The sequence below is a fragment of the Gnatocerus cornutus genome, chromosome 7 (genome assembly GCF_029298725.1).
Source record: "Gnatocerus cornutus isolate USDA-ARS CGAHR chromosome 7, icGnaCorn1.1, whole genome shotgun sequence".
NCBI classification, from domain to species: Eukaryota; Metazoa; Arthropoda; class Insecta; order Coleoptera; family Tenebrionidae; genus Gnatocerus; species Gnatocerus cornutus.
Genome location: NC_142239.1, coordinates 13,841,352 through 13,868,458, shown reverse-complemented (window position 1 = coordinate 13,868,458; position 27,107 = coordinate 13,841,352). Strand labels below are relative to the sequence as shown.

The window sequence follows — 27,107 nt, the reverse complement described above, 5'->3', positions numbered from 1 at the left end:
GTAAAATTTACTATACTTCGAAATTTTTGCGGCATTGACAGTCTTCGAATTTATAGTCTCTCTTCAAGAAAATAGTTTCCCGACTGTGCCAGTTTATCGCGCCGCCCCTGGCCTTTCCATTGTGGCGTTTTTCTCCATAATCGATTATTTGGTCGTGCCGCCACTCCATACACTACACAATCATAATAATAGTAATTCGAGGGAAGCTATGAAGTGGTGGGAAATCCGACGGACTAGATCGCACCCTAAGGGCTTATTACGACCCGTTCTCTTACTCGTATTACATTTAATGACCAAATGAATGCTATCACGTCTCTCAGATAACAGTGAAACTCATCGTTCAACTGGTAGCCCGAAGCGTTTGATTTTTACTATTTCTCCATAACTGTTGATATCGAAGAACGATGTTTTCTTATCCTCTGCGACAAATCAGCTTGTGTTAGAGTTGATTCTAGAAGTGACCTGCTACCCGCGTTCATCAATCATCATCATTGCTATCACAGCGGGACACTCAGGCTGCGACGGAATGCGAAAATACTACCAGAGAAAAATCGTATGAAGGGTTTTATTGGACTTTAACGGCCAAAGATGTCAAGTATTGGATTGGAGATAAGAGATGGCCTGTTAGGGAATGGATCAGCGAAAGCTTCATAATAAGTAATGACAATGAAATATTTTTTCTACAAGAAAGCGACTGTTTATAGTGTTATAAATTAGACTTCAATTTGATGTTTCGTGAAAAATGAAACAACAAAGTTGGAGTTTTATTGCATTTAAAGGAAAAGTTCCACGTACTGTAATATCTTTATCGTCCCACTTCGGAGTTTCGAAGATATCATACTTTTATTGTTTATTGCATTGTTGATACGGCCGTATTTTGTAGTTTTGGGAAAATTTTACCGAAACAAACTTTTTTATACTGCCGTCAAATCGTTTTTTTAATTACATATAAAAACATGTACAGCACTCTCGCGAAAAGTTTATAGCGAAAGCTCGCTCGACATTGTTGATAGAGTCGCACGTTGTTGGAAAATTTTAGGGCTACAAAAATAACAATTCTAAATCTTAAATTTAGTTTGAATAGTATCAAAATTACGAAAATTACAAATTTAGCAAGAATATGCGTTGGAATTTTTGTTGGCCCTAAAATAATAATTTCCAAAACTTTTCTTTTTTGCTTCATAATTTTGTAATTTGGCACAACTAATAAACATATCTAAAATAGCACTTTCACCAAATTTAATTAGAATACCATCAAAATTACGATAATTACAAATTTGGGCAGGATATGTTGGAATTTTCGTTCGCCCTAAAAATAAAGGTTACTCAAATTTTTCTCTTTTGCTCTATATTTTTGTAATTTGACACAACTAATAAGTATATCTAAAGTAGCAGTTCCTCCAAATTTATTATTAATTATAAAAATTACAAATTTAACTAGAATATGTGGGAAATTTCGTTGGGTATAAAAACAAAAATTTCTAAGGGGTCAATTTCAAGTTAAACACCTTTAGCGACGTCGCTAAATAACTTGAAATTGACCCCTAAGGCTATAAAAATAAAAATTTCTAAAATTTTACCGAAACAAACTTTTTTAAACTGCCGTTAAATCGTTTTTTTAATTACTTGTAGGTATAAAAAAAATATGTACAGCACTCTCGCGAAAAGATCATAGCGAAAGCTCGCTCGACATTGTTGATAGAGTCGCACGTTGTTACACTTTTATTCCGTCACAAATCACATTTTTGCACTTCAGCGCGCTTGCAATGAATGGATCAGCTGATTCAAAGCCTCTTTTTTCTTTGTTCACAGTTCTTCAAGCGCCAAACTACTTTAAAATGTATTGAATAGACTGGAAACGCTAAAGGCAATTGCACTTCGATCTCCCCAGAAATTTTATTAATCCGCTTGAAACCGGTTCCTTGTTTAACCGCGTTTATTATTTGATCCGTTGGATTAACCGAGTTGGTTGTTGTAAATCTTGGTCCTAGACTAGACCATCTATCATTTGAATAAAATTCAATTAAAGCGGCGTTGAATTCGGTCACAGCAAAATAGAAGATAGAGTTTCGGAGCTGTATCATATTTCAAAGTTATTTTCCCCAACTTCAACGCAACTTTTTGTGAGTTTATTTCAATTCGCATATTCAATTTTACTTCTTGCTCACAACAGGAACCGATATATTCTACAAAAAGAAGTCTCACATACGTATGTCAAGTTCGGAATTCTATACAAGCCCCTGTTACGTATTTTTCTTCTTTGTGCCCATATTTCCTTCCTTCGCATGCATCTCTACGACTAAATTAATTGTCTACTGGGAGCCTCGTTTACATTCTGCATACACAATGATCAATTGGAAACTCAGCAAACTATCAAAACAAACTGCAAGATAGCATAAAATTAACATCATGGAGTTTGAAGTAAACTATTTAAAGAGTCATCATTTCCTACAGTTTTGCTCTTAAAAATATGTTGTTAACTTCCGAAGTTTTATTGGTATTCGTACATCGCAACCACAGAATTTTAAATTAACTTTTGAGAGGTTACTGAAATAGAAATGGGCTTCAAAGTTCGTTCTGACAGAAAAGATTCGATTTTAGTTGAAAAAGGGGATGCATACCTCCCATTGTAAACTTTTCCCGAAAGTTAAGTTTTGATGAGTGCAATTGAGGTGACAGTTTCAACATTTCTTGCACAGATGTAACTGACTGTGACGATGTGTGTGTATCGAATAAACGATCGGATGTTTATTGTCCTCGCAAGCGGTGTAGATTGGCACACATGCGGATACACAAGAGACGTTCTTTTTAAAAAGATATATAACTTAAACGTGACAATATGATTACTTCGGGTTTGAAATAAAAGCTGCAGTAACTTCAAACAATCGATAACTCAGGTCATAATTTACATATTTTCCCACTTTTAGACTTTACACTGAAAGGAGTTAAGTCAATCAGACGTATATCCCTCTAATTCATTGGTGACTGGTAAAGCAATTTATGAACCGGCATTATCGTATTATTAAAGTCAAACAGTTCCTGTCACGATAAATTTGGGGCAAAAGTTTCATATCCACTATAGTTGAATTTGTTGCCGGCTTAAAGTTTCATGTAGGTTTCCTGGCGCATCCACCATTTTTATCGAAAATTAAATAGTTTCGTTAAAATTTCAATAGTTTACGAAAGTTGGTTTAAGAGTCTTCCGAAATTTCGTACTTTGATGTAGTTAATAAAAGTTTCGACAGATGTGACGCCTCTAACTTTTGAAGTTTTACGATTTGACTGACGGCAGAACGTTTTTTGGCCTGAAAAAGAGTAAAGCGCTCAATTGTTGAAAGGGAAATTTTTCAGTAATTATTGTAGATGAGCACGCGAACATTGAAAGGAAACCTCTCGCAGTTCCGCAATAATAAAAATTGGGAAATTGCGATCCGACCTGAAAATTCTTTCTTTTTGGTTCTAAAAGTTTGCAATTTAGAACATTGTGTCGAAAGTTTAATAGAAACGTGTTGAAAATTTATCTATCGTTACAAGATTTAGGGCCGGTTTACACAATAATTCTCCCAACTAATTTCACAATTGCAATTGCAACAGACAGAACTCACCCGACTCTGGCGACAGAAACTTAAAAATATATTTTTTTTAAATCTGTCGTTTGCTCTACAAGATAACAGAGCTGCCAACATGACCTAGACCAAAGATTTGTTGACATTTTAGAATTTTTTCTATTTTGGTGCTTTATAGACTCATTTCAACACTTTTCAGATAGTAATTGTTTTGCGTAAATATTTTGGGTTTTTTGTGGTCTTTGAATTATTTGGTTCTGTAGATTCTTTTTCATTTTTTATTTATTATTGGAGCTTAGATTCTAAATACAATTTGTGATTTCGAATGCTTTGCTTTTGTTATTATCTAAGAAAAACGTAAATTCTATTTTTGTTGGTTCTGAAAATAAAAATTTCTAAAACTTTTCTCTTAAACTCTATAATTTTGTAATTTGGCACAATTAATAAGCATATCTAAAATAGCACTTATTCCAAATTTAGCTCGAATAGCATCAAAAATACGAGAATTACAAATTTAATTAGAATAATTATGTTGAAATTTTCGTTTACCCTAAAAATAATGGTTACTCAAATTTTTTTCTTTTGCTCTATAATTTTGTAAGTTGGCACAACTAATAAGTTTATCTAAAGTAGCAATTCCTCTAAACAGAGTTTAAATAGCATCTAAATTACGAAAATTACAAATTTAACTAGAAATTTTGTTGCCATCAAAATAATTTTTTTAAAACAGTTCTCTTTTGCTCTATAATTTTATAATTTGGCGTATCTAAAATAGCAATTCCTCTAAATTTAGTTAGAATAGCATCCAAATTACGAGAATTACTTTAACTAATATGTTGGGAATTTTGTTGGCCATAAAAATAAAAATTTCTAAAACTGTTCTCTTTTGCGCTCTATAATTTTATAATTTGGCACTACTAATAAGCACATCTAGAATAGCATTCCTCTAAATTTAGTTTCAATAGCATCCAAATTACGGAAGTTACAAATTTAACTTCAATATGTTGGAAGTTTTGTTGGCTCTAAAAATAAAGTTTTTTAAAACTGTACTTTTTTGCTCTATAATTTTGTAATTTGGCACAACTAATTAGCATGACTTATTAATCGTACCGAATTACAAACTTCTAGAGGTAAAGAAACGATTTTTAGAAAGTAATATTTTAAACATTCACCCTTTCCTCATGACAAAATGGAGAATCGGATTAAATCGGATTTAAACCAAAAAAAGAATTTGTGCGATTGGCTGGAATTCTCTTTATCAACCAAGTTTTTATAATAAAAAAACGCACCCGAGCAACCAATTCGAACATCACTTATCATTCACTGGCTGGATGTCCAAAACTATTGTTTATTGGATAAATTTCTTATACACAAAAAAGTATCATTCTTTCAAAATTTCTAAAATTTGAGTTTTTTGCTTTATGATTTTGAAATTTGGCAGAGTTAGTACAAGACTTAAAAATAGTAATTTCCCCAAATTTCATAGCTGTAGCTCTAAAATTACCAAAATTACAATTTTTTCTGGAGGATGTGGGAAATTTTTGCTTGTGCTTCAAAATGAATATTTATAAAATTTGAGTTTTTTGCTCTACATTTTTGCAATTTGTCAGAGTTAATTCACGACTCAAAAATAGTGAATAACAGGGAAAATTTTCAGTAATTATTGTAGAGGAGCACTTCAACATATGGAGGAAACAAAAAATTAGAAAATTGCCATCCGAAAAATCTGTTCAGTTCTAAAATTTAGTAATTTAGCGGAGTTGATCAATGTGTCCAAAGTACAATAGCAACGTGTCAAAATTTCCTCGTTACAACGTTTAACAATTTACAATTTGACGCAGTCCCGGCGCATCCACCATTTTTGATTGCCCGAAATAGTTTGGCAAAAATTTCAATAGTTTACCGAAGCCGGTTAAGTGTTTCGATTTTTATTTGAAAGCCCCCGTAAGTCGATTTAATGGAAAATAGCTGAAGGATATCCGGGACACCGAGAAGTTGCCGGTGAGAGATAAAGGTGCTCTAAATTTGGAATTTAAAAGCTCCGCATTTCAGATAAGTCCCACTTGACAATTGTACTTTTTTATCGGTTGTTTTGAGTGCGTGGCTCTTGAGAGATTTGTTTATTTTGACGGTTTAGTGCAATTCCTCGAATCACCGTTGTTAAGATTTCTACACAAGCAATTTAAACTCAGGTATATTAAACGACGAAGTTGAAACCGACTTCGATATCTTTATTATGGCAGAACAAAAGCGGGTAAGTTTATAGTCTGGGGAATAAAGGAAGTTGCACTTCAACTAAAAGCACGTTCGGATAGAAACCACCGAATGACTTACTTGCTCCTGTCGAGAATTCCGAATGACGAAAAATAGCTGCGAGCACTTCTTATTCAATCACGGGTGTCGATGAATTAAGTGATCAGTCATAAAGAAGGAGAAACGAGCCGGAGACAATTACTGAGGAAACTAAAACGGAAATGTTCGCATGAAACGGTTTCCGGTATGGCGGAATTGCCGGATCTTCTTTGGCGCTGACCCTTGTCGGTGGCTGACGGATTGTCGGCGTTGCCCGTCTCTATATATTGTTTCCGGTAGTGCTGTTTAGCCGCTTATACGTCAGAATTGTGGTCAGCCGAGTTCGGTTTGACCGACGTGAGTAGCCGACGCCAGATGGACCCTTCCATTAAATTACTGGGCTAATTGACGCAAGGGGTGAGCTGGCGGGGCGGCGAGTTTACCAACTTCTCCAGGAAGGGCAAATTATGCCAAGAAATGCGGAAGTTACCCCGAATTCCTTCAAAAGTCTTCACGAACTTTTGTATTCATTAATATTGCACTTTTAGACTTGTTGATTTTAATATTTATCAACGAACTTCCTGACAATGTAAATTTACCTCAAATACCGCTTTTCAGGAGAGCAACGGCGCCGCAGCAGCAACAACCGCCGCCTCCTCAACCTCAACAACCACAGCAACCTGCCCAACCTTCGCCACCGCAACAACGTACGACTACACCAGTAGCTGATGATGTATCATCATCAGAACCTAAAGCTAACGAAACACCAGAACTACGACAGCCTCAACATTCGCCGCCAACAGCCGCCAAAATTCCGCCTGTACAAAGGGCGGTTTCTTTACCAGCAGCCTCACCGCCAGAACGACCAAGAATACAAAACAGAAATCTCGGATACACACAAAGCGAACGATTACCCAATCGACCCGCATTACAAAGATCGTTATCGAAGAAAGAAATGATCAAGAACTACGTGAAGAAAGAAACTGCTAATTTTTTTGGCGTGGACGAAGAGAATGAGGAGAAACAACAGAAGAGGTGGTTGGATCGGAGGATCCGGATGGCCTCCAGGTGAGTCACGATCAATTGTATTCAAAGTTTCTATGTGCATAACCTACATAGCAATAAAATATTGTTTATTATATCAACAACTCCTTTCGTTTAGATTGATAATAGTTTACGATACTGGCTAATGTGTTGTTGTTACAACTCTATTTTCGATTTAAATTATGGAATTATGAATTCATGACAAATCTGTTTAAATATACAGGGTGGCACTCTAAATTTCAGGACGTACGGGCCGCTGAAAGAAGAATACAGGACGTTGGGTCACTCGTATAGACGAACGATTTCCGAAGTGGCTCCAGGCGGGCGGATGTCGGGACAGCTGCAAGCAGAAAGACCTGATGTTCTTCCGGGTCCGAATGACGTGCCAGACACGACCCAGGACCGTATGCCCGAAGTCACGTTGAGGAGGAAAGATTCAGTAGCAAGAATGACGTGGGACGGCTTATCCTACGTTGTTAATGTAAGTAGTTTTGATGTAAGACAGATGGCAGGAAGGAAAGAAGTTATTTTATTTTTCAACGAGTTTTGGATTTTTGATCGCACTGATGAATACAAGCAGCCGCGTCTGTTTTTAATCAAAGTTGTGGTAGTTCCACTGACAATGATAAAAATATTTTTAATTGAGTTTCCATGTTTCGGTTTGGATACGATCGATTTATCAACATGAAAAATAATGAAAAGTTTACTAGAACTACAATCAGTCACAAACTCAGTAATTTGTGGTAAACAAATGTTTGAGTTTTATACATAATGAACGAGTTTAAACGATTCGAAAAAGTTTCTGTTTTGTAGCGTTCGATCGCACTAATCCACTATGGAATATTTTTTGCACATATTTTTTCAGTGGAGGTTGTGAATTTATTACTCATCCAAAGTTCCATTAAAATGGCTTCAAATCGATTTATTGCTCCCAATATATTGAGGTTTTATTACCTATAAACAGCTTATTTTAATTATGACGCGATTTTCAAAATTTCGGACTGACGACAGACACTTTTTAATGTGTAAATGTTGCAGGAATTTGAATCTTTCAATGTTCAATTTACTCAGCAATTTATTAAATGATCACAGCTTAATTAAATTTGCAGCTGTAGAGAACTGAGATTTATGAACGGCTAAGATTCCAAAAGGACAGAATCAGCTCAGAATGTTAAGTGGTTGAGGTTACAAAATTGTATTATTCTGTTTGAAGCTTTTAATGATGGATTCAGGTTTCAAAACGTTTTTTTTTTAATCTACTTTGATTACATTTTATTATTGTCGAAATCCTAAAAAGTTTTATTTTTTTTTACCAAAAATTTATCCTAAAATTATAAATTCGTAGTAGGATGCTTTTCTGTTCAAAAAATTCGAGATTTTTGGGTTTTATAGGTATTTAAATTTTGATTTTGGATTTTTGTTTCTTATAGTTATTTGTTTCACTAAGCTAGAAAATGGCCATTTGGAAATTCATGGAAAGTATTTCCAATTTCCCAGCATTTCCAAAACATTTTCTAGCCGTATCAAACACGAAATTTTGTGCGCCGACAATTATTAATAGTTATTTATTTTGACTTTGGTTTGAATTTGAAACGTCATTTTCTCATTTAGGGAATTAATCAGCTGGGAATTAGGTTGGTAGCACTCCATTCAAATCAAACGATTGCAGATTAACTTAAATTCAAATGTGTTTCAGCAAATTTTTGTGGTATCTTTACCTAATTAATTTACCTTTATTATTTTCGAAGGTCATTGGCCTCGAAATCGGCACACAAATTGACACAATTGACATTTATGCAGCGCTGCCAACTTGCAAAATAAAACCAACTATTCGAAATGTCACGTTTGACTGCCTAGACATTCAAAAGATGATTTTCTTGCCGCAAATGAGTATCACAAATCTCATGAAAAATGACGGAGGCGCACAAAATATTTTGGGTTTCATGTTGTCGAAATTTTAGATTAATTTTCATGTTCATGGTTCAGGTTTTCATTTTACTCCTCAAATCAGTTATAATTTTTTTTAGCTCTTGGGATCTGTAACTTTTATTTTCTAATTGAAACTTGTCGTTTCTTCCCAGTTTTTAAATTTGTATATTCATGGGAAACGTAAATTTCCTAAATATTCACTTTGTCGAATTTTTGAAAACTTGAGAAACTGACAATTTCGTTTTTCATGAACTGTTGAACTTTAAACATTTACGCATTGGAATAATAATAAAATTTATTTTTGCAACACGATGTGCCGTTTGCGTAACTATTTCGCACAAGTAGGAAACACAATTTTTTTTACAATCGCGACAAAATCGAGCAAAATTTAAAGAAATTTACTTCAAATGACAGTTTTTTTCAATTATTTTTAAAACACTTCACATCACAGAATTTCCGTACGGTTTTGGAGCGCGTATTTAATCACGAGAAGACGATTAATCATCTATAAAACTAAAAAGCCTTTGCTTACGTACAATTTCAATAGCTGTCAAAGTGGCATACTTTTCCGCACTTTCATATAAAAAAATTAAAATGACAATCAAAACGTCAACTTTATATAGCAATTGTAGAAAACATATTTTGGGTTTGAATTATATAGAAAATGTTTGCATTCTATTTAATCCACTGAAATATGACGAATTCTTGGTCATCGAGGTACAAACTTTTTTTCTGAATTGGCTCCTTTTAACCTTTAGCGTACGGTTTATCCATGAACGCTTTTCCTAGAGCTTAGGATGAAAAAAAATGTTTTAATAAGCCGACATTCTATTGAGTTCTAATTTTAAATTCCTCGTTTATTTTTACTTGTTCATGGAACGATTCCTTTATAATATTCTCAGAGATAAATTCGCTTCACTAAAATCTTTTATTTTTATTTGTCCAACTTAACAGACTTTTGTAAGTTTTATAGGAAATTAAGAAACGTTTTTCTCAAAAGAAAAGCGGAACAAATATGAAATAGTGATTACACATAAATGTTGGAAACATCTGCAAATGAAGGAAAAATCATCCAATCGTTTTTTATGAAACTCTAAATTAGTAATTTCTGAAATAGTAATTATCCCGTAACGAGATAGAGGATTATTGTTTTATTGGTAATAATCTTTTTGTCTGAAAGGCCGGCACAACTGTCTTCTAAGAACGACGTTTTTAAATATTAACGTGTTAAATGACGACATTTCCGAAGTGTTTTTTTTAACCCGATAGCTACTTTTATTTTACGGACTAGTCATAATTTTTTTTGTGCGCATTATAAAAACTAGAACCCGAGTCTTCCCTTGTCCGTTTTGCAGTCTATTTCATTCCCCGACATTCCCTAAGAACCGTCACCTTTAAAAGTCACTACTTTTCGTGTCACCTTGCTCGCAGTTAATCCAGGAAGAGTACACCCGGTAAAAAGTAACCTCCCGACTTCTGAAATATAGTCCTCCCACCGCTTTTTCATTTATTAAACGACCAGAGACAAGCGTCCTATTCTTGCATAATCAGATTTATTCCGTTTGTGGAATGCCAATGCTGCATCCGGGAGATTTATGATAGGGATTTCTGTCATACTCCGGCAGAAGAAAATTTTCCCGAGAGCATAAAGTGTTAAGCTCTTCCAGAAAGAAAAAAGAAAATTCTGTGTGCATATGGAAATTGCTTACAATAAACGCATTCTAAAGCATGTTGGGATTTATTTTCGTTCAAAGGGGAGTTTGAACCACTATGGCGGAATTAAATATTCAAGAATTTCGGTTTAAACAAAGATTAGATGGAATTGTTAATACGAATGTTTTGGGAAAGTTTGGCCAAGTATTGATTTTATGTGAACACGATTGTGGCGCAGTGGACGACTTTTATTGAACACCTCGTAACCACGGACCGTGGGAGTTTTAAATAAATTGTATTTTAAAGTTTTTTAAATCTCGTATGACACAAAGTCGGATTTTAACATTAATTTACGCCACGAAGAGGGAATGTTGGGAAACTTCCAGCAGCTATTATTAACACAATTTTATCCTTCGTTTTAACAATAAATAATTTAGTGGGTTTCTTCGCGGTTTTGCTACAGTATAATGGAAATTCTCTGGGTCTTGCAGCTAACGGTTTCACGAAAATTGAAATTTCAGTGTCTTCGTTTTGAATATTACCTATTTCTCCGTTGCTCGAATAGAACTCGTATAAAACACAATTAAATTGTAGGAGTACAGAGGAAATAGTCTGCTGGTACGATTTTCCGGATTCCCGTGGAAATTTATTATTTGAAGCAATTTATAGTTTTCCGTTGGATTTTCTAATTCCAGTTCAAATATCAAATCCGTGTTTGATGAAGTAATAGAATTCATTTCACAACATCTCCAGAAGCTTTCATTAAGTCTATTTAAGCTTCTCTGAAATTATCAAACACTTTGCCGAGCACAAACAAGACTTCATTGAATTAATCCCTAAAAGTGCACCCAGTGCGTTGTGGAAATTGATACATCAAATGCAGAAACATGCGAGGACAGTGACGCAACAAGTGATGAAGATTGAAGCCTTAATTAAATGTCTAACCGTCGTGAAAGGGAGCGATCGTCTTTTCAGTATCAATTATGGAATTTCGAAGCATTTTCCGAATGTAACGTACGTCTGACATATGTGGTCTATTCACTCTTACACGAAATTGGACAGGGTGAAACAAAACGGGTGAAAACTTTGTTAAAACTGACAGGGGCGGTTTTGATATTTCATTTTGAATTGGTGAAAAAAGGATTTGGTTGTTTATAAATGAACAGGCGGGGACATGTCGCTAAAAGCTGCTTGGGCCTTGGAGAGCTTGTCGTTTGTGGCTGCTAAAATTTGTTCAAATTTGTGGGAAACCAATGAGGAGCGAAAATATAAGTACAACATCGTCTAGAATTCCTAATTTTTTTTAGATTCTTCCAGATTTATTAGATTTTTTTGGTTGTTAATCCTTCTGAATTATTTCGATCTTTTGGACCGTGCGAATGGTTTAGATTTGATTTGGATTCATGGAATTTTAACTCACAAGGGGCACATTTTAAAAAATTTAATTTTTAGGATAATCCAAAAAATTTTACATTTTCTTGTCACTCTGGTAATTTTTAACGCGATCCGAATGAAATTTGAGGAGGTGGGTGATCTTGATCTCTTTATTAATGCCACCAAATTGCAGTATTTTAATGCAGAAGGAACTAATTTTAGAATTTTAAATTTTAATAAGAACCAAACATTTTTGAATTTTTGTTTCAAAAATTGTAACTTTGGTAATTTTAATGCTATCGAAATAAAATTTATGGTGGTGCAAAATTGCAAGATTCAAGGAATTAGAATTTTCAATTTTTAGAAGGAACCAAAAATTTATTTGGGAAATAATGAATTAATTATACAAATTTAATTGAAGCATTTGGTCCACTAATCACAACTAACGAGCTATATTATTCAAGAAAATAATAAAATCCACTCAATTAAAATCAATAACAAAATCTGCTTTTGATTGCACTGAAAACTATATGATTTGATTCGTAATTTATAAATAATTCGCAACGTTGCATTTTCCGTATCGGTTAATTTTATATTGCACCACAAAACAAGAATAATTGTTATTATTAAATAATTGAGTTGTGCTGTAGTTTGTTTAAATAAAATTTAGATTTATTAGATAAATGTTGTACTAACGAGCTTGAACCCAGTAAAACACAAAATACTCTGACTAAAATGACAACGTTTTACACTTTATGTTGTCACTTTGTTCTCTCCAGAACGAACAGACATGTGAATACGAGCGAACGCTTGGAAAGACGCGCATAAGTAGAAATTACGAACCCAATAGTGGGTCACCGTGACGGCAATGGGGCATTAGTGCCCTAAAAAGGTCAAATTAAAGCCGATTTTATATATACAGGCTTCTCACCAGTGACAACGAGCCTGATGGAAACTGAAAATGTGTTTTACTTTTTATAGTAAAATCGAAAATAAATTTGTTTTGACCTAAATGCAACTGGATGAAAATATTTACTGTGGTTTCAACACAACAATAACAAAATAGTGGAAACATTGTTCTATTTGTGTCAAACGAGCGCAATTTTGTATAAAAACGATTGTAAATATTTCAGTAAACTACCGCATTTGTTGCGGAATTTGCTATACATTGAGATTCGTTAAGAATGGATCTCTTACATTTCGTTGATTTATTGAAATTGCAGTTTTAGTGAAACGCCGCGGTTTGATTTACGGGGTGTCCCAATTTTAATAAATTCATGCGGGCCTAGACGAAAAAATGCGGTTTTTTACATTCGCAAGCTCAGGCGGCATTTGCTGGAGTGACGAAATTTCCAAAAGGGTTTTTGACCGATAAACCATCTAAAATCGAATTTGAATGTTGATCTGTCACTGTAGAATGACACTGCTAAAGGCAAAAAATGTAATTAAAATGAAAGCTCGTTCTGGAGCGCAACTAAAAATCCTAATCTAAATTTTGTATCGTATAAACTGCGTCGTCTGTCATCCATTGAGCTGCAGCTTCAATGGCATCCATTAAAATAAAAAGCAAACATTCAACGAAATACATTAGTGTTTCTCCGTTTTGAAATAAATTCCCAAGTCTCGCCTAAGATATTTTGACAGTTATTTACTCACGGCTGCGTTGTTCCAAGCTTACATTCTCATCAACTTTGCGAGTGTGTATTTGTTCGTTTGTTGATAAAATAAATATCAAGTTTTCAGGTGGATCCAGCCCTTCATGATTAACGCCATTGTGCGAAGCTCTTTGTTGAAAACTCGGCACTCTCGCATATTCTAAAACAATTCGTCTGGTGGAGCGTATTTTTCCATCCGTTTGTTGGCGAGGCGCGAAGCGCCTCTAACTCTCTTAATCAAACTTAACAGTAGCTACAACAGGTGCAAATCGCTGTTTTCGAAATTTATATGGCGAAATTACGACGCGTTTATATTTTTGGTTACACAAACAAGCGAACGCCCCACCGGACACGGGCAATATTTCATGGGACGATTGCTCTTTTTCGCGCTTGGTCTTGTTCATTTGTTCGCCGGTGTTATTCATTTGTTTTCACGCCAATTATTAACGGCTCTACGGTGCAAATTTTATTACACGCCGGTATTTAGGAGTATTAATGAGCGGGTTGAGAATACATTCCCGATTTTGATTCAGTTGAATCTTGGAGATTTTTGGTGTGTGCGCAGGCTCATCGAGTACTTGTTCGATACTGGAAGAGAAATTGTCAAAAGCAGTAATTTCATATTGTATTATGAGAATTTATTGTTTGCGATAGTCTTTCACTCGCGAGAATGGAAGATTAATGTAAGGAATGTGAATAAGACGCTTGGATATCTTATCATGTAACGATATTTATAGGTTTAGTGAGGAAATGGTGGATGCGCCGAGCTAGCGTGTGCTTCATTTTCGAATTTCACAGCGTTTTGTTATGAATACTTGAGAGACACGAGCTTCTTCCTTCTTTCAATAGTGAAATTCGAGCGATTTAACTCGGGGGAATTCCTATAAATGAAATCTGATGTCTCTTCTAACGATTAGATTCCTTCGTAATGAATATCTGTAAAGAAGATTGGCTCAAATAAAAGAAATTCAATTAAACCAACGTTGAGATGGCGGTATTTTGTTTACAAAGATGGCACTGAAATTTATTTATTGATTTTATTTCTTGATCAAGCTACACGCTTTTTTCAGCCCTTATGCTAATGAAAGATCTCAGTAATTTAATTTCAACTTGGAAATTGCTTTTTAATTGCGATACTTCATTTTAAAGTTTTGCTCAGTCAAACTTCATTTTATGACTTAAATGTATTCACAGCGAAATTTCCTCTTCGGCTTTTCGATAAATTGTTGAATGGGGATGTGACTATTATTTATAGAAAATTTGATTTGTGAAATTGTGTGAAGTTTTCATACAACTGGTTTTCAAATCTAACTATAAATTCGCACTTTGGACACGTTTATTTTTATGTCGTTCTGATGGTCATAACTTTTATTTCCAACTATCAAATTTAACTATAAATCCAAACAGTTCTAATTTGGATTTGCAGCTACAAAATTCAAAAATAGTTATTTAAATCTGTTTAGCAGTTTCAGAAAAATCAGGCCACTTAAAATGACGTAAAATTCTTCATTTTTAGCTCAATTCAAATGCCATATTTGGACTTTTCTTAACTATTTAGCTAACCATCCAATTTAACTAAAACATAGTGACACTGAAGTTCACAGTTTTGGCTATAAACTAATATAAATAATTGATGCATAGATTTTCGATTTTAATCATTCGTTCCTTTTTATGTCGTTTTGCTAGTCATAACTTTTATAATTATGTAGTAACTATTAAATATAACTATAAATATACACAGTTCTGTTTTAGACTTGCAGCTATAAAATTTGAAAAAAAATCCAAATCTGTTTATCTGTTTTAAAATGACCTTAAATTCTTAATTTTTTGCTGAATCGATTGTCAGATTCTGAATTGTCTTAACTCTTTAGTTAATGATTCAATTTACGTAAATTAAATGAAACTGAAGAACACTCTTTTAGCTATAAACTAACGTAAATTTATTGGTTTTAGAATTTTTAACCGAAAATCGAAACTAAATCGTCGTTTTGTCGGTCATGTCATATCTTTTATAGTTAATTATCAAATTTAACTATAAATCTGAACAATTCTAATTTGAATTTGCAGCCATAAATTTCGATGTCATGTGTCCAACGCTATTAATTTATCGGTTCCAGAAATGACCTTAAATTCATAATTTCTCTCCCAAATTTCTCTCAAAACGATTCAATTTAACTGAAATAATGAAGACACTTTTAGCAATGAACAAAGTTAAATTTATTCAACTCGTTTATCAGTTTTAAAATTATTAACGGTTGAATAAAACTATCATTCTGCGTTAATATTTATCTGATTTTAACGACTGTATAAATAGACCGTTCTAACTATAACATTAGAGAATTTTTCAAATTAGATTGACCACTTTCAAAATGATACAGTCAACAAATGGCAGTTTAAATTATTATCGTTTACTGAATTTTGGAGCCCCATGACTAATAATACAAGTTAACTAAAAGTTAAGTGGGACTGAAGCAGACACTTTAGGTACTTTAGATTTACCACAAAATGAAACCGCCGTTCGATGTCTGCAACTCCTAACTATAAATACAGACACTTCTAACCTTATACCATTCAGATAAAATGGCTCTTTAAATTCATTGTGATAGTTGTAAGTTCGCAGTTCAGGACGAAATTTAACTCCGAATGCAGCCATAACACTTCGTAAATTGATTTAACAATTCCAGAACCGTACTCGCTTCTCTAGTGCCGACTTAAACTACACTAACCCTAAATCTTTTATTTCGGTTTATGCATGCACACTCCGGCTGCATCATTCGATTTAATATTTTCCGGAACGTGAAAAATTAATGTCGCTACAGTGCAGTGAAATTATAAATAACATTAATGTAATAAGTCTGTCTTTATAAACCGGTAAATTCTCCTGTTTCGTGCTCGTCAAAATTTTCGCTCGTGCATTTTTAAGAATGACGCTCCAAATTGTGCACATTCATATTAATAATTGAACTCACGAGTGAAAATTCCCGAATTTGAATGTTTTCCGCTTAATAACCGACATCAATATTTTCCGGTGATTGGCAATAGTTTAATCAAATATTCCGATTATTACAACATCCGCTGCTTTAATTTTTTCCACGGGCAATTTGGTTAATCAATGTCGGCGCCAGTCCTTTAAAATGCATCAACATCGGAATTTCCTATCTCCTCAATCGGCAATATTTCCCTCGATTTGACTGTCCTATAATGAGTCAAGTGCGCGCATTTCAAGTATCTGAATAATTCATTGCCCTGATTGTCGTCCCAGTGACTGAGAAAAAAGTAATCGCTGCCCGGGCACCTCATAAATATTTAACACCGAACTGAAAAATCCCAGTAATTAATTCGTATCGTATGTAATTTGAACGCAGCGCCAAAACCCGAACGCGACTTCTTTAAAAAATTCTCTCACGCTTGTTTCGTTTTGATTCCGCGAATGCCCTCGTGATTTATTATGCGGAAAAGACGCAGTCCTTGCCAAAGAGACGCCTCGTTTCTGAAATGAATTTAAAGGTCCCAGCGGTCTCTTAGGTGTTACTGGATAAAAGAGCGAAAGTTTCTTATGTAATGATGAATGGTGCGCTTTTACCCATTTTTCTCATGTTCCAGCAAACGCTAACGAAGACACGGGCGAGGAGGAGGACGCAACAGAACCAACCGTCGAGGAGTTTTCCACCGGACACTCCCAACAGCTCGAGTAGTATAGAAGAAGAGACGTTTTTTCAAAAACCGACGGCTCCGACGTCGCCGAGGCCTCAGGAAGACGGTACGATCACCTCCGACAATTATTATTTCTGGAGAAGGTAAACATAACGTGTTTTCATTGCACCCGCAGGTGACACTGTGGATCGAGGTTCTCACGAATCTGGCGCAACATTAAGAGACCGACTAACAGACCAGACTCATGAACCGAGCTCTTACACCGCATATTCAACGAGACCAGGATCGGGAGGTTGGAAAAGAGATCCCCATGTAGTTTTACGACACGAAGGCCAAAACAGACCCGCGGTTGGAGGTTCTAGGATCTACTCGTCCCTTCTGGACAACGTGTTAGATAATTCCGATCGGCGCCAATACGGAATGGGATGGATTGGGCGGATGTTTGGGTACTCGCGTTCATTTTTCCATTCGTATTAATCACAGTTTTTCCTTCAGAACGCGGAAATCGGTTATTCAGAATGAGAAGATTCAAGAACAACTCGATGACATGGAGGACCACCGACCATCGTTTACGTATTGGGTGACGACAGTCCACGTCTTGGTGATATGTGCAACGATTTATTGTTACGGTTTCGGACCGTTCGGAGTAAATTTACAATCGAGATCCGGACAAGTTCTTGTGACGAGTTTGTCTTTGCAACAGGTGGATTACATGGAACCGGCGAATTTTTGGTTTGTTGTTGCCGCGAAAAAAACTTGTTCTACTGAATTGTTGCAGGGGTGGACCTAGAGCGAGCGATTTGATCCATTTGGGGGCAAAGTTCGCGCCTTGTATGAGGGTGGACCAGAAAATACAACAACAGATTGAAAAAATACGGGCGAAGGAAAGGGAAACAGCTTGTTGTATTAGGAATGACGATTCTGGATGCGTGCAGTCATCACAAGCGGATTGCTCGGTAAGTTGTCCGTTAGTTTAAACTAAACGCTCTGTAACTCTCAATGTCTGTTCTTGCATCTGAAGTTGCGAGGATTACGACCAACGGTAAGGTTTTGCTTGCGGATCTAATCTTTCTAAGGGTTGATTAATCTCAACGTGTTTTCTTTTTATAGAAAACTATATCGAAGTGGAAGAAGTGGAATACAGGCGAAGCCGGCCCTGGCGGTAGATTATCGGGCTCAGTGTGTGGATTAGACCCAAAGTGAGACCTCTGCATCCTCGCCACTGATTTATCTAACGTCGTTTCTTGTAGATTTTGTGATGCCCCCGCTAGTGTACACCCATACGAATGGCCTGATGACATCACGAAATGGCCGATTTGTCGCAAGACCAATGGTCAGTTTTCTGTCCAGAAACGGAGTGGAAGCAGGGATAAGAGCGCTGAACATATGATTTGCGAAGTGATTGGTCATCCGTGTTGCATAGGAATCCATGGACAGTGCAGGATAACCACCAAGGAATATTGCGATTTCGTCCGAGGGACTTTTCATGAAGAAGCGTCTCTGTGCTCACAGGTAAATAAATAGCGTCTTATTTTCGCAACTGTCGTTCAAAAGACATAAAAACTTGGGTTTGATGGCTTGAAGCATGAAGTTATATCGATATTTTAATTATATTAAACTGGAGCTCGTGCAAGGAATATCACGAACAAATCAACCCTCAAAAGTTTGCTTATTGGTACTTAAGCTGGGGCTTACATAAAAAAAACTTTTAATACACTGTTACAGATTATTTTAAATTCAACAGGAGACTCAAAGTTTTTATAAATTAAAAAGCGCCAGCGCTTTGCTACTTTGTAAAATGAGGATGGTTATCCGATTCCCTCATTTCGTTTGTTAAAATTAGCTTTTGTTAAAGTACAGCTTGAATCGATTTTTCCTGTTGGTGATTGACGTATTTGTTTTTTACCGAAAAGGGTTAAATCAGGAAACGAAGGATTAATTTTTGAACGGATTGAAATAGTGATTTTAAATCGAAAAAGTGAGGAAACTCGGATTTGCGTCATGTGCGGGGATTTTGAGCCAGGTAAATAATTTGTGTTTTAATTTTAATTTTATTATTGTTGGTAATTCTTTTCCATCAACGAAACAATTGCTACTAATTAAAAAAGTTACGCAGCAAATTTGTAGGTCTTTTGTCTTGTGCGTTTTTGTCATCAACATCCAGTCAATTGATTGTTTTTTGTGCATGATTTAATTAGCTTAGAAATTTATTCAACCGTTTTGGTCGCCAATGCATGAAAAGTTATGATCGAGTTTGTTGTTTGGGTACGTTTTTTGTTATAAAAACGCCTTTGATAAAGGCAATGCGAACCAATGAGCGAATGTTTTTTAATGCGATTTCAATCACATTCTCCATCAGTACAAAAACCAGAATTTTCAGAAATTTCAGCCGTTTTCTATTAATTTCCACAACTTTGTCAGTTTTAATTTGAAATTTGGTGGATTTACTAATTCTGACGTATCAATCAACTGTGGCAAATTGGAAAATTTTAGGATAAGAAACAGAATTTTTAGAAATTTTCATTTTAAGACGAGCCAAAAATTTCTGCAGTTTTCTATTAAATTCCACAATTTTGGCAGTTTCATTCTTTAGGCAGTAAAATTTGGAAGCTTTACTAATTCTGAAATGTCTATCAACTGTACCAAATTGGAGAATTTTAGAACAAGAAACATAACTTTTAGAAATTTTTATTGAAGACGAATCACAAATTTCTGCCGTTATTTTATGAAATTCCACAACTTTGGCAGTTTTAATCTCTAGGCAGTAAAATTTGGACGCTTTACTAATTCTGACGTGTCTATCAACTGTGCTAAATTGTAGAATTTTAGAACAAGAAACAGAATTTTTAGAAATTTTCATTTTTAAACGAACGAAACTTTCTGCCGTTTTCTAATAAACACCACAACTTTGGCAGTTTTAATTTCTAGACAGTAAAATTTGGTGACTGTACTAATTCTGACGTGTCTATCGACTGTGCCAAATTGGTGAATTTTAGAGCAAGAAACAGAATTTTTACAAATTTTCATTTTAAGACTATGCAAAAATGTCTTCCATTTTCTATTAAATTCCACAACTTTGATAGTTTTAATTTCTGGGCAGTAAAATTTGGAGCACTTAAAAATTTTGCCGTATCTATCAACTGTGGTGCCAAATTGCAGAACGTTAGAACAAGAAACAGAATTTTTGAAATTTTTATTTTTAGACGAACTAAAAATTTTTGCCGTTTTTTTATTAAATTCCACAAATTTGGCAGTTTTAATCTCTAGGCAGTAAAATTTGAAAGTTTTACTAATTCTGACATGTCTATCAACTGTGCCAAATTGGAGAATTTGAGAACAAGAAACGGAATTTTTAGAAATTTTTATTGAATGACAAACCAAAAATTTCTGCAGTATTCTATTAAACACCGTAACTTTGGCAATTTTAATCCTAATACACTAAGATTTGGAAGCTTTGACGTGTCTAGCTTGTGTGCCAAATTGGAAAATTTTAAAACAAGAAACTGAATTTTTAGAAATTTTATTTTTAAAACGAACCAAAAATTTCTGCCGTTTTCTATTACATTCCACAACTCTAGGCAATAAAATTTGGAGGCTTTACTAATTTTAACTTGTCTATCAACTATGCCCTTTTAATAAATTTTAGAACAAGAAATACAATTTTTAGAAATTTTAAAACGAAGCAAAATTTTCTACGTTTCCTATTAAATGCCATAACTTTGCCAGTTTTAATCTCAAGGTAGTAAAATTAGGTGGCTTTACTAATTTTGACTTGTTTATTAGCTGCGGTAAATTACAATTTTTTAGAAAAAGAAACAGAATTTTTGGATTTTTTTTTCAAACGAACAAAAAATTTCTACCATTTTTCTTTCTTTGCTTTTCTATTCGATATCGAAGAATTAGAAGAATTCGCAGCATTCAGATGTCCAATAAACGTTCTAGTCAAAAAGCCGAAAATGTTGATGCTCAATGAACTTCCTCCAGCTAACCAAATCGTTTACAATTCCATCGCAAACACATTTTTAACTTCCACATGATGGAAATAGTTTCCAATATATGAATATTTACGTAAACGTAACTCATGCAAGCATCAAATTAAAACACTGCGTACATAAAATCGCATAAAACGGAAGTCGATACGAAATGAAAACTTTTTCTTTTATTGATCTATGAGAGCAGCCACAGCTTAACTCAAACTTTGTGTCAGAAAGTAAACATTATGTAAATTAATTGTTATCCTCCAGAGGCGTCGGGATCTAATTAAGCAACAAAATCCACCATAAAATTTATATTATAAAAGTTTCGTTATTAATTTTCCAGGTGTCTTGTTTGAACGACGTGTGTGGAATGCTTCCGTTTTACTTCGCCGAAACACCTGACCAGTTCTACCGTCTGTGGACATCTTTGTTCCTCCACGCTGGAGTTCTTCATCTTGCCATCACACTCTTAGTCCAGTGGTTTATGATGCGTGACCTAGAAAAGCTGACTGGAAGTCTCAGAATCGCAATCATCTACATCGGATCCGGCGTAGCCGGAAACTTAGCAAGCGCCATCTTCGTACCTTACCGAGCTGATGTAAGTTAGGGTTGGAATTTGACGGAATTGACAGATTTTTCGGTTTCAGGTGGGTCCATCGGGGTCGCAGTTTGGTCTCCTGGCGTGTCACATCGTGGAAGTGCTAAATGCGTGGCCAATGCTGAAGCACCCGAACCAAGCCCTGTTGAAGCTCCTCTCCATAACTCTCGTCCTCTTCCTTCTCGGTCTCCTTCCTTGGGTCGATAATTATGCTCATTTATTCGGTTTCGTGTTCGGTTTTCTGTTGTCGTATGCGTTGTTGCCGTTTATTTCATTCGGTGTGTACGAAAGACGTAAAAAGATTATCTTGATATGGGTGTGCTTGCTGTCAGCTGGGTTCCTCTTCGTCTGCTTGGTCCTCCTGTTTTACATCATACCGGTCTATGATTGCAAAATTTGTTCGTATTTCAATTGTATACCGTTCACGCGAGATTTCTGTGCTTCTCAAAATATTAATTTCAAGCGGGAGGAGCCTATAGTATGACAAAAAATTTTACGGTTTATAACCGTATTGTTTTATTTCTTTACGCCATGTTTTCGTTGGGTTGCAAAGTACGTAAGTTCTGTTCAAGTGAAGAATATTTTTATAAATGTTTTTATTTAATAAACTATGTTATTGTTCTTTTTGTTTGACCCTAGACCACCTGAACCCAAAGTCGGCAAGCGAAAATACAGTGACGTAATCATGTTGTGGGCAAAAGTGTAAGTTTGTGATAAAACAACAAAAAAATGTAAAAAAAGAAACAGTGTTAATATTATAACTGATCTTTAAAACATGTGATACAAACTATATCTCGGTATATTTAAGACGTTAATTTATATAAGATATGTGCAATGAAATTTGATTTATGTTGGCAACGAAACTACAGCTACAATGAACTTGGTTTGCTACTGCTTGGTTCAAGTCCCCCCAAGATGTTGAAACGAAAGCTTGGAATGTTTGCTTCAATCAAGTTCGATCAAAAAAAGTGCCCTTTAATGTTGAATCTTTTAGCCATTTTTGTTTTTTCGTTAGAAACGCCACATTTCGGTTACCCTTTTTGTGTGGGGATCCCCAACAACTTATTGAAGCAAATAGCTGAATCACGGCAAATCGATGGATATGTAACCATTTACAATAGACTCATTTATATGTGTTTAATTATAAATTTATCAAGAAGATATTTTCATCACTATTATAGAAAAAAAACTCTGTATAAATTATATAAGCATGAATGATTGTGTACATATAACGCAGTATGGTGGTGTTAATGTTAATTTTTGTAAAATTACCCAACTCTGAGATAAAGTCTTTATTTGTCTACATACAAATTTCACTTTGTTGTAATTTTAGGGCCGGCGGTCTCGCCAATGTTCCGTGCGATATTCTAACTCAAAATGGCCAAAAAAATGAGATTTTCATTTTTAGCTTCGTCTTCTCGTTTACGTCGAACGTTGGCGGCACCAGTCGTCGTCGACTTACCCACGATATATATTATAATGTAATGATCGTAACGTCTGTAGAAGTTGCGTTTTTCGTTTGGCCCCCCAGTCGCATGGTCTCATTTAAATTTTTGACAAATCCATCATGTGATTTCCTATGAAATTTGTCCGTATCATAGCCAATGATGTAAATCGATTTTATAACTACAGTAGCTATTTATATTTGTGTAGGCTTTTGATTTTTTGACATTTTGACTGATATTCAAATATCAATGTACACTGCAATTGTACAAAAGTTGCGCAAGTTCTTTTTCGGATGAAACTTTTGTAACGCTTTTTACAGAAATCAATCGTCTCAATGGCGCTATATGATCGTTTTCCAAACAGACGTTGCATTGTGTATTACGACTGACGATTACATTACGTTTCAACAATTGTACAGTTACATTGTAATATTATAAAATCAGGTGTTATCACTAAGACCAAGCCTTAACATTATAATAATATAATAAATTACTTCTGCACATAACTGACAATACGTGTATTCTTTATCACCACTCAAACACGACAAATTCCAGCATTTGAGCCGGCCTTACTTATTTTGATATGTTGGTAGGACTGGAATTTACCTCATAGCGTGTCAGATTGTTGAATTATATCCCTTTAAAGACAAAAATATTTTTGAAACTTGTCAAAACATCTGAAGGAGTATGGTGTGCCTAAAGGATTTTATATGAAAATCAAAAGAACAAAATCGCTTTTCCAAAGCAGAAAAAAGGACGAAGTGACAGGAAAGGGTACAAAGAAGATTAAATAAATTATGTAGGTAATGAAAGAAAAATTATTAAAACCAGGTTGAGTAAATTTTAAATGGAAGACGCAACCGAAAACAGTCAAAAGAATGTGGAAAAAGTGAACTTACTTTTTACTAATAGTTTTTATGGTCATTAAACGCGTGAAATTTGGGAAATGTCTAAAGAAAAGTACATCGCAACTGGTTAAAGACAAAAAAAAGAATTTTCGTCATTCTAACAGAATTTTTATATTTTATATTTTCTGATATGATTGCTGATGTCTACCAAAAACATAGAATTTTGAATTTGTCTCTGTTTTCTAATAAATCCCAACTGTTTAAAGTAGGAGACGAAGAATTGTTGGCGTATCCAAAGGATTAAAAACAGTGGGAATTTTTTAATTTGTCGAGATAAAAAAACTCGTATTTTCTAATCTACTTTCTAATGTCTACTAAAAGCGTAGAATTTTGAAAATGTCGCTTGTTTCTAGTAGATTCCAATTGTTTAAAACAGAAAATGAAAAATTGTCGACGTATCCACAGAATTAAAGAAAATGCGAGTTTTTTAATTTGTCCAAATCAACGAAAATTTTCGTATTTGCTAATTTAATTTTTAATGTCTACTAAAAGCGTGTACTTTCGAAAATGTCGCTATTTTCTAGTAAATCCCAAATGTTTGAAGTAGGGAACGAAAAATTGTCGACGTATCCACACAATTAAAGAAAATGTGAATTTTTTTACTACTTCTAATGTCTACTAAAAGCGTGGACTTTTGAAAATGTCGCTATTTTCTAGGAAATCCCAAATGTTTGAAATAAGAAACGAAAAATTGTCGACGTATCCACAGAATTAAAGAAAATAAGAATTTTTTAATTTGTCCAAATCAAGCACAATCCTCTTATTTTTAAATATAATTTCTCATGTTTACTAAAACGCGAAATTTAGGAAATTTCTGTATTTTCTAGTAATCTCAACTGTTTTAAGCAGAAAGTTAAAAATTGTAAACGTATCCACAGAATTAAAGAAAACGCGAATTTTTTAATTAGTCTAGAAAAAAGTCTCGTATTCTCTACAATAATTTCTAATGTCTATTAAAAAGCCGAAATTTGGGTATTTTATAGCAAATCCCCAGCTGTTTAAAGTAGAAAACAAAAAATTGGCGACGCATCTACTGAATTAAAGAAAATGTGAATTTTTTTAATTCTTTAAGATAAAAAAACTCTAAAATAATTTCTATTATCTACTACAAACGCGGAACTTAGGAAATTTCTGTATTTTCTAGTTAATACCAAATGTTTAAAACAGAAAATGAAAAATTCTTGAAGAATTAAAGAAAATGCGAATTTTTTTAATTTATCAAAACCAAAAAAAAATCTTCTATTCTTTAATTAAATTTTGAATGTCTACTTAAAGTGTGGAATTTAGAAATTACCTTTATTTTCTGCTAAATCCCAACTGTTTAAAGTAGGAAACGAAAAATTGTTGACATTCCACAGAATAAAAAATAATAGGATTTTTTTTAATTTGTCCTGATCAAAAAAAATCTCGTATTATTTAATGTCTACTAAAAGCGTGGAATTTTGGAAATTTCTCTTTTTTTTGTAGTTCCCAACTGGTTAAAGACAGAAAGTAAGAATTTGCGACATGAATAAAAGAATAAAAAAAGTGCGAATTTTTTGTTGGCGAGATGAAAAAAAACCTAGGATTTCCTGCTACCAAATTTCGAATTTAATACTCACCCTGTATATTTAACCGACTAAAATTGTACGAAGACTCTGGAGATGAATACAGGTAAAAAAGAAATAAAAATAACAAACAAATAGGTGAAATCACAAAAAATTAGGCAAGAAAAATAATATCCATATAAAACAGTACTACAAAAAACTTGAAGTGTGGATGTTTACACACAAAGTAAAAAACTGAAATTTTCTAATACACAGGAAATAAGGGGAACAGACCCTAAATGTGGAAAAAAAATATTTAACTCAAAATATACTCTATTAATAAAAAAATATGAAAATATAAACATCGTTAATCTTAGAATATAACAAAACTTAAGAGATCATTTCTTTGGCACATTTCGCCTTTCCTTACCCTAAGAACAAACTGAAACTTAACGCACAAAATGGGCAATTTTTAAATGCCTCTCATAGTCATAAATATAAAACTCTTGGTAACAAATATCGCAAACAACTTTCATAAACATATTCCGACTATAATAATGATCATACGGATAAGTCAAGAAGAACAAAATATTATTAATATTCGAATAATAATCCCCTGAAGAAAAATTTGTATTACAAAACCCGTACATATTGTAATCTTGTTCCATATTAAGAATATTCTCAAACGTTTGTTGTTCGAAATGGTACGTTAAATGCGCCATCAAGACGTCTTTACATATAAATTCGAATCCGCATAAATAACAAACGTAAATTTTAACAAGATGCTGATCGGTGTGTTCGCGGTGATTCGAAATACTCAAGACTTTATTACAGAGTCTGCAATAGTAATACTGGTGGACGTTTTCGTGCTCTGCGAGCTCCGCGACGGTTTGGTAACCGTTTCCGCAAAAATTACAATAAAAAATTCGTCCAGTCTCCGACCCCGACTCTGTATCAGAGGAGGTTTTTTGCGAGCCTTTTTCCATACAGTGACATTCATAAAACTCGCCGGTGTGCTCGTGGAGAGACTTTGGACTTTCCGTCATTTTCTTAATGCTAATTTGGAACAGCTTCTTTGGTTTTTTGGTTTTACGTGGTTTGCGCTTACTCGCTTTAGCTGGGGGTTTCATTTTCCTCTCCACGACGGGAATTGTGTAACTGTGAGCGTCTCCAAAAGTCAGTTCAATGAGATTTTCATCACTACTTCCATCTTCAATGACTAAGGTGTCATCACTGTATGTAATCTGCACCTTTTCGTGGAGATAAATAGTTTTGTACCTCTCCTGAAACTTCCGGTTTCTTCGTTTAACAAACATGCGAGGAGTGGCATTTAAAATGCTGCTTTTCAATACTTGTTTGATTATTTGAATTTTGGAATGACTGGTGACATAGTGGGACTTTAGTTTTTTTAGGTTTGGTAACTGTTGCCGGCAGATCGTGCACCGAACTCGCTTCATTCTCCCCAATTTAACTAAAACCGATTCGA

General features: G+C 34.4%; 2 protein-coding genes across 3 annotated transcripts in view; one reads left to right on the top strand and one right to left on the bottom strand.

The window, feature by feature from the left end:
• The window catches only part of rho-5 (rhomboid-5), a 71,464-nt gene extending 49,101 nt beyond the window's left edge, over positions 1–22,363 (top strand). Inside the window, exons 5-15 of one of the 2 annotated variants that reach the window (XM_088040555.1) lie at positions 6,477–6,926; positions 7,146–7,383; positions 17,117–17,273; positions 17,343–17,613; positions 17,663–17,899; positions 17,946–18,123; positions 18,189–18,209; positions 18,278–18,366; positions 18,418–18,679; positions 21,488–21,742; positions 21,792–22,363. In XM_088040555.1, coding sequence (XP_087896681.1) covers positions 6,477–6,926; positions 7,146–7,383; positions 17,117–17,273; positions 17,343–17,613; positions 17,663–17,899; positions 17,946–18,123; positions 18,189–18,209; positions 18,278–18,366; positions 18,418–18,679; positions 21,488–21,742; positions 21,792–22,226 — 2,593 coding nt within the window. In that variant the 3' untranslated portion in view covers positions 22,227–22,363. The remainder of the gene's footprint in view (positions 1–6,476; positions 6,927–7,145; positions 7,384–17,116; positions 17,274–17,342; positions 17,614–17,662; positions 17,900–17,945; positions 18,124–18,188; positions 18,210–18,277; positions 18,367–18,417; positions 18,680–21,487; positions 21,743–21,791) is intronic. The other variant, XM_088040556.1, reaches the window with a different exon arrangement.
• Positions 22,364–26,070: 3,707 nt separating this feature from the next.
• Positions 26,071–27,078, bottom strand: LOC148171298 (uncharacterized). Its single transcript, XM_088041951.1, has one exon. The coding sequence runs from the start codon at positions 27,076–27,078 to the stop codon at positions 26,071–26,073; it is 1,008 nt and encodes a 335-aa protein (XP_087898077.1).
• Between the last annotated feature and the right edge of the window lie 29 nt (positions 27,079–27,107).

What these genes read in the sequence shown, in the direction of transcription:
- LOC148171298 (XM_088041951.1), bottom strand. Translation starts at nt 27,078, where the DNA reads ATGAAGCGAGTTCGGTGCACGATCTGCCGGCAACAGTTACCAAACCTA.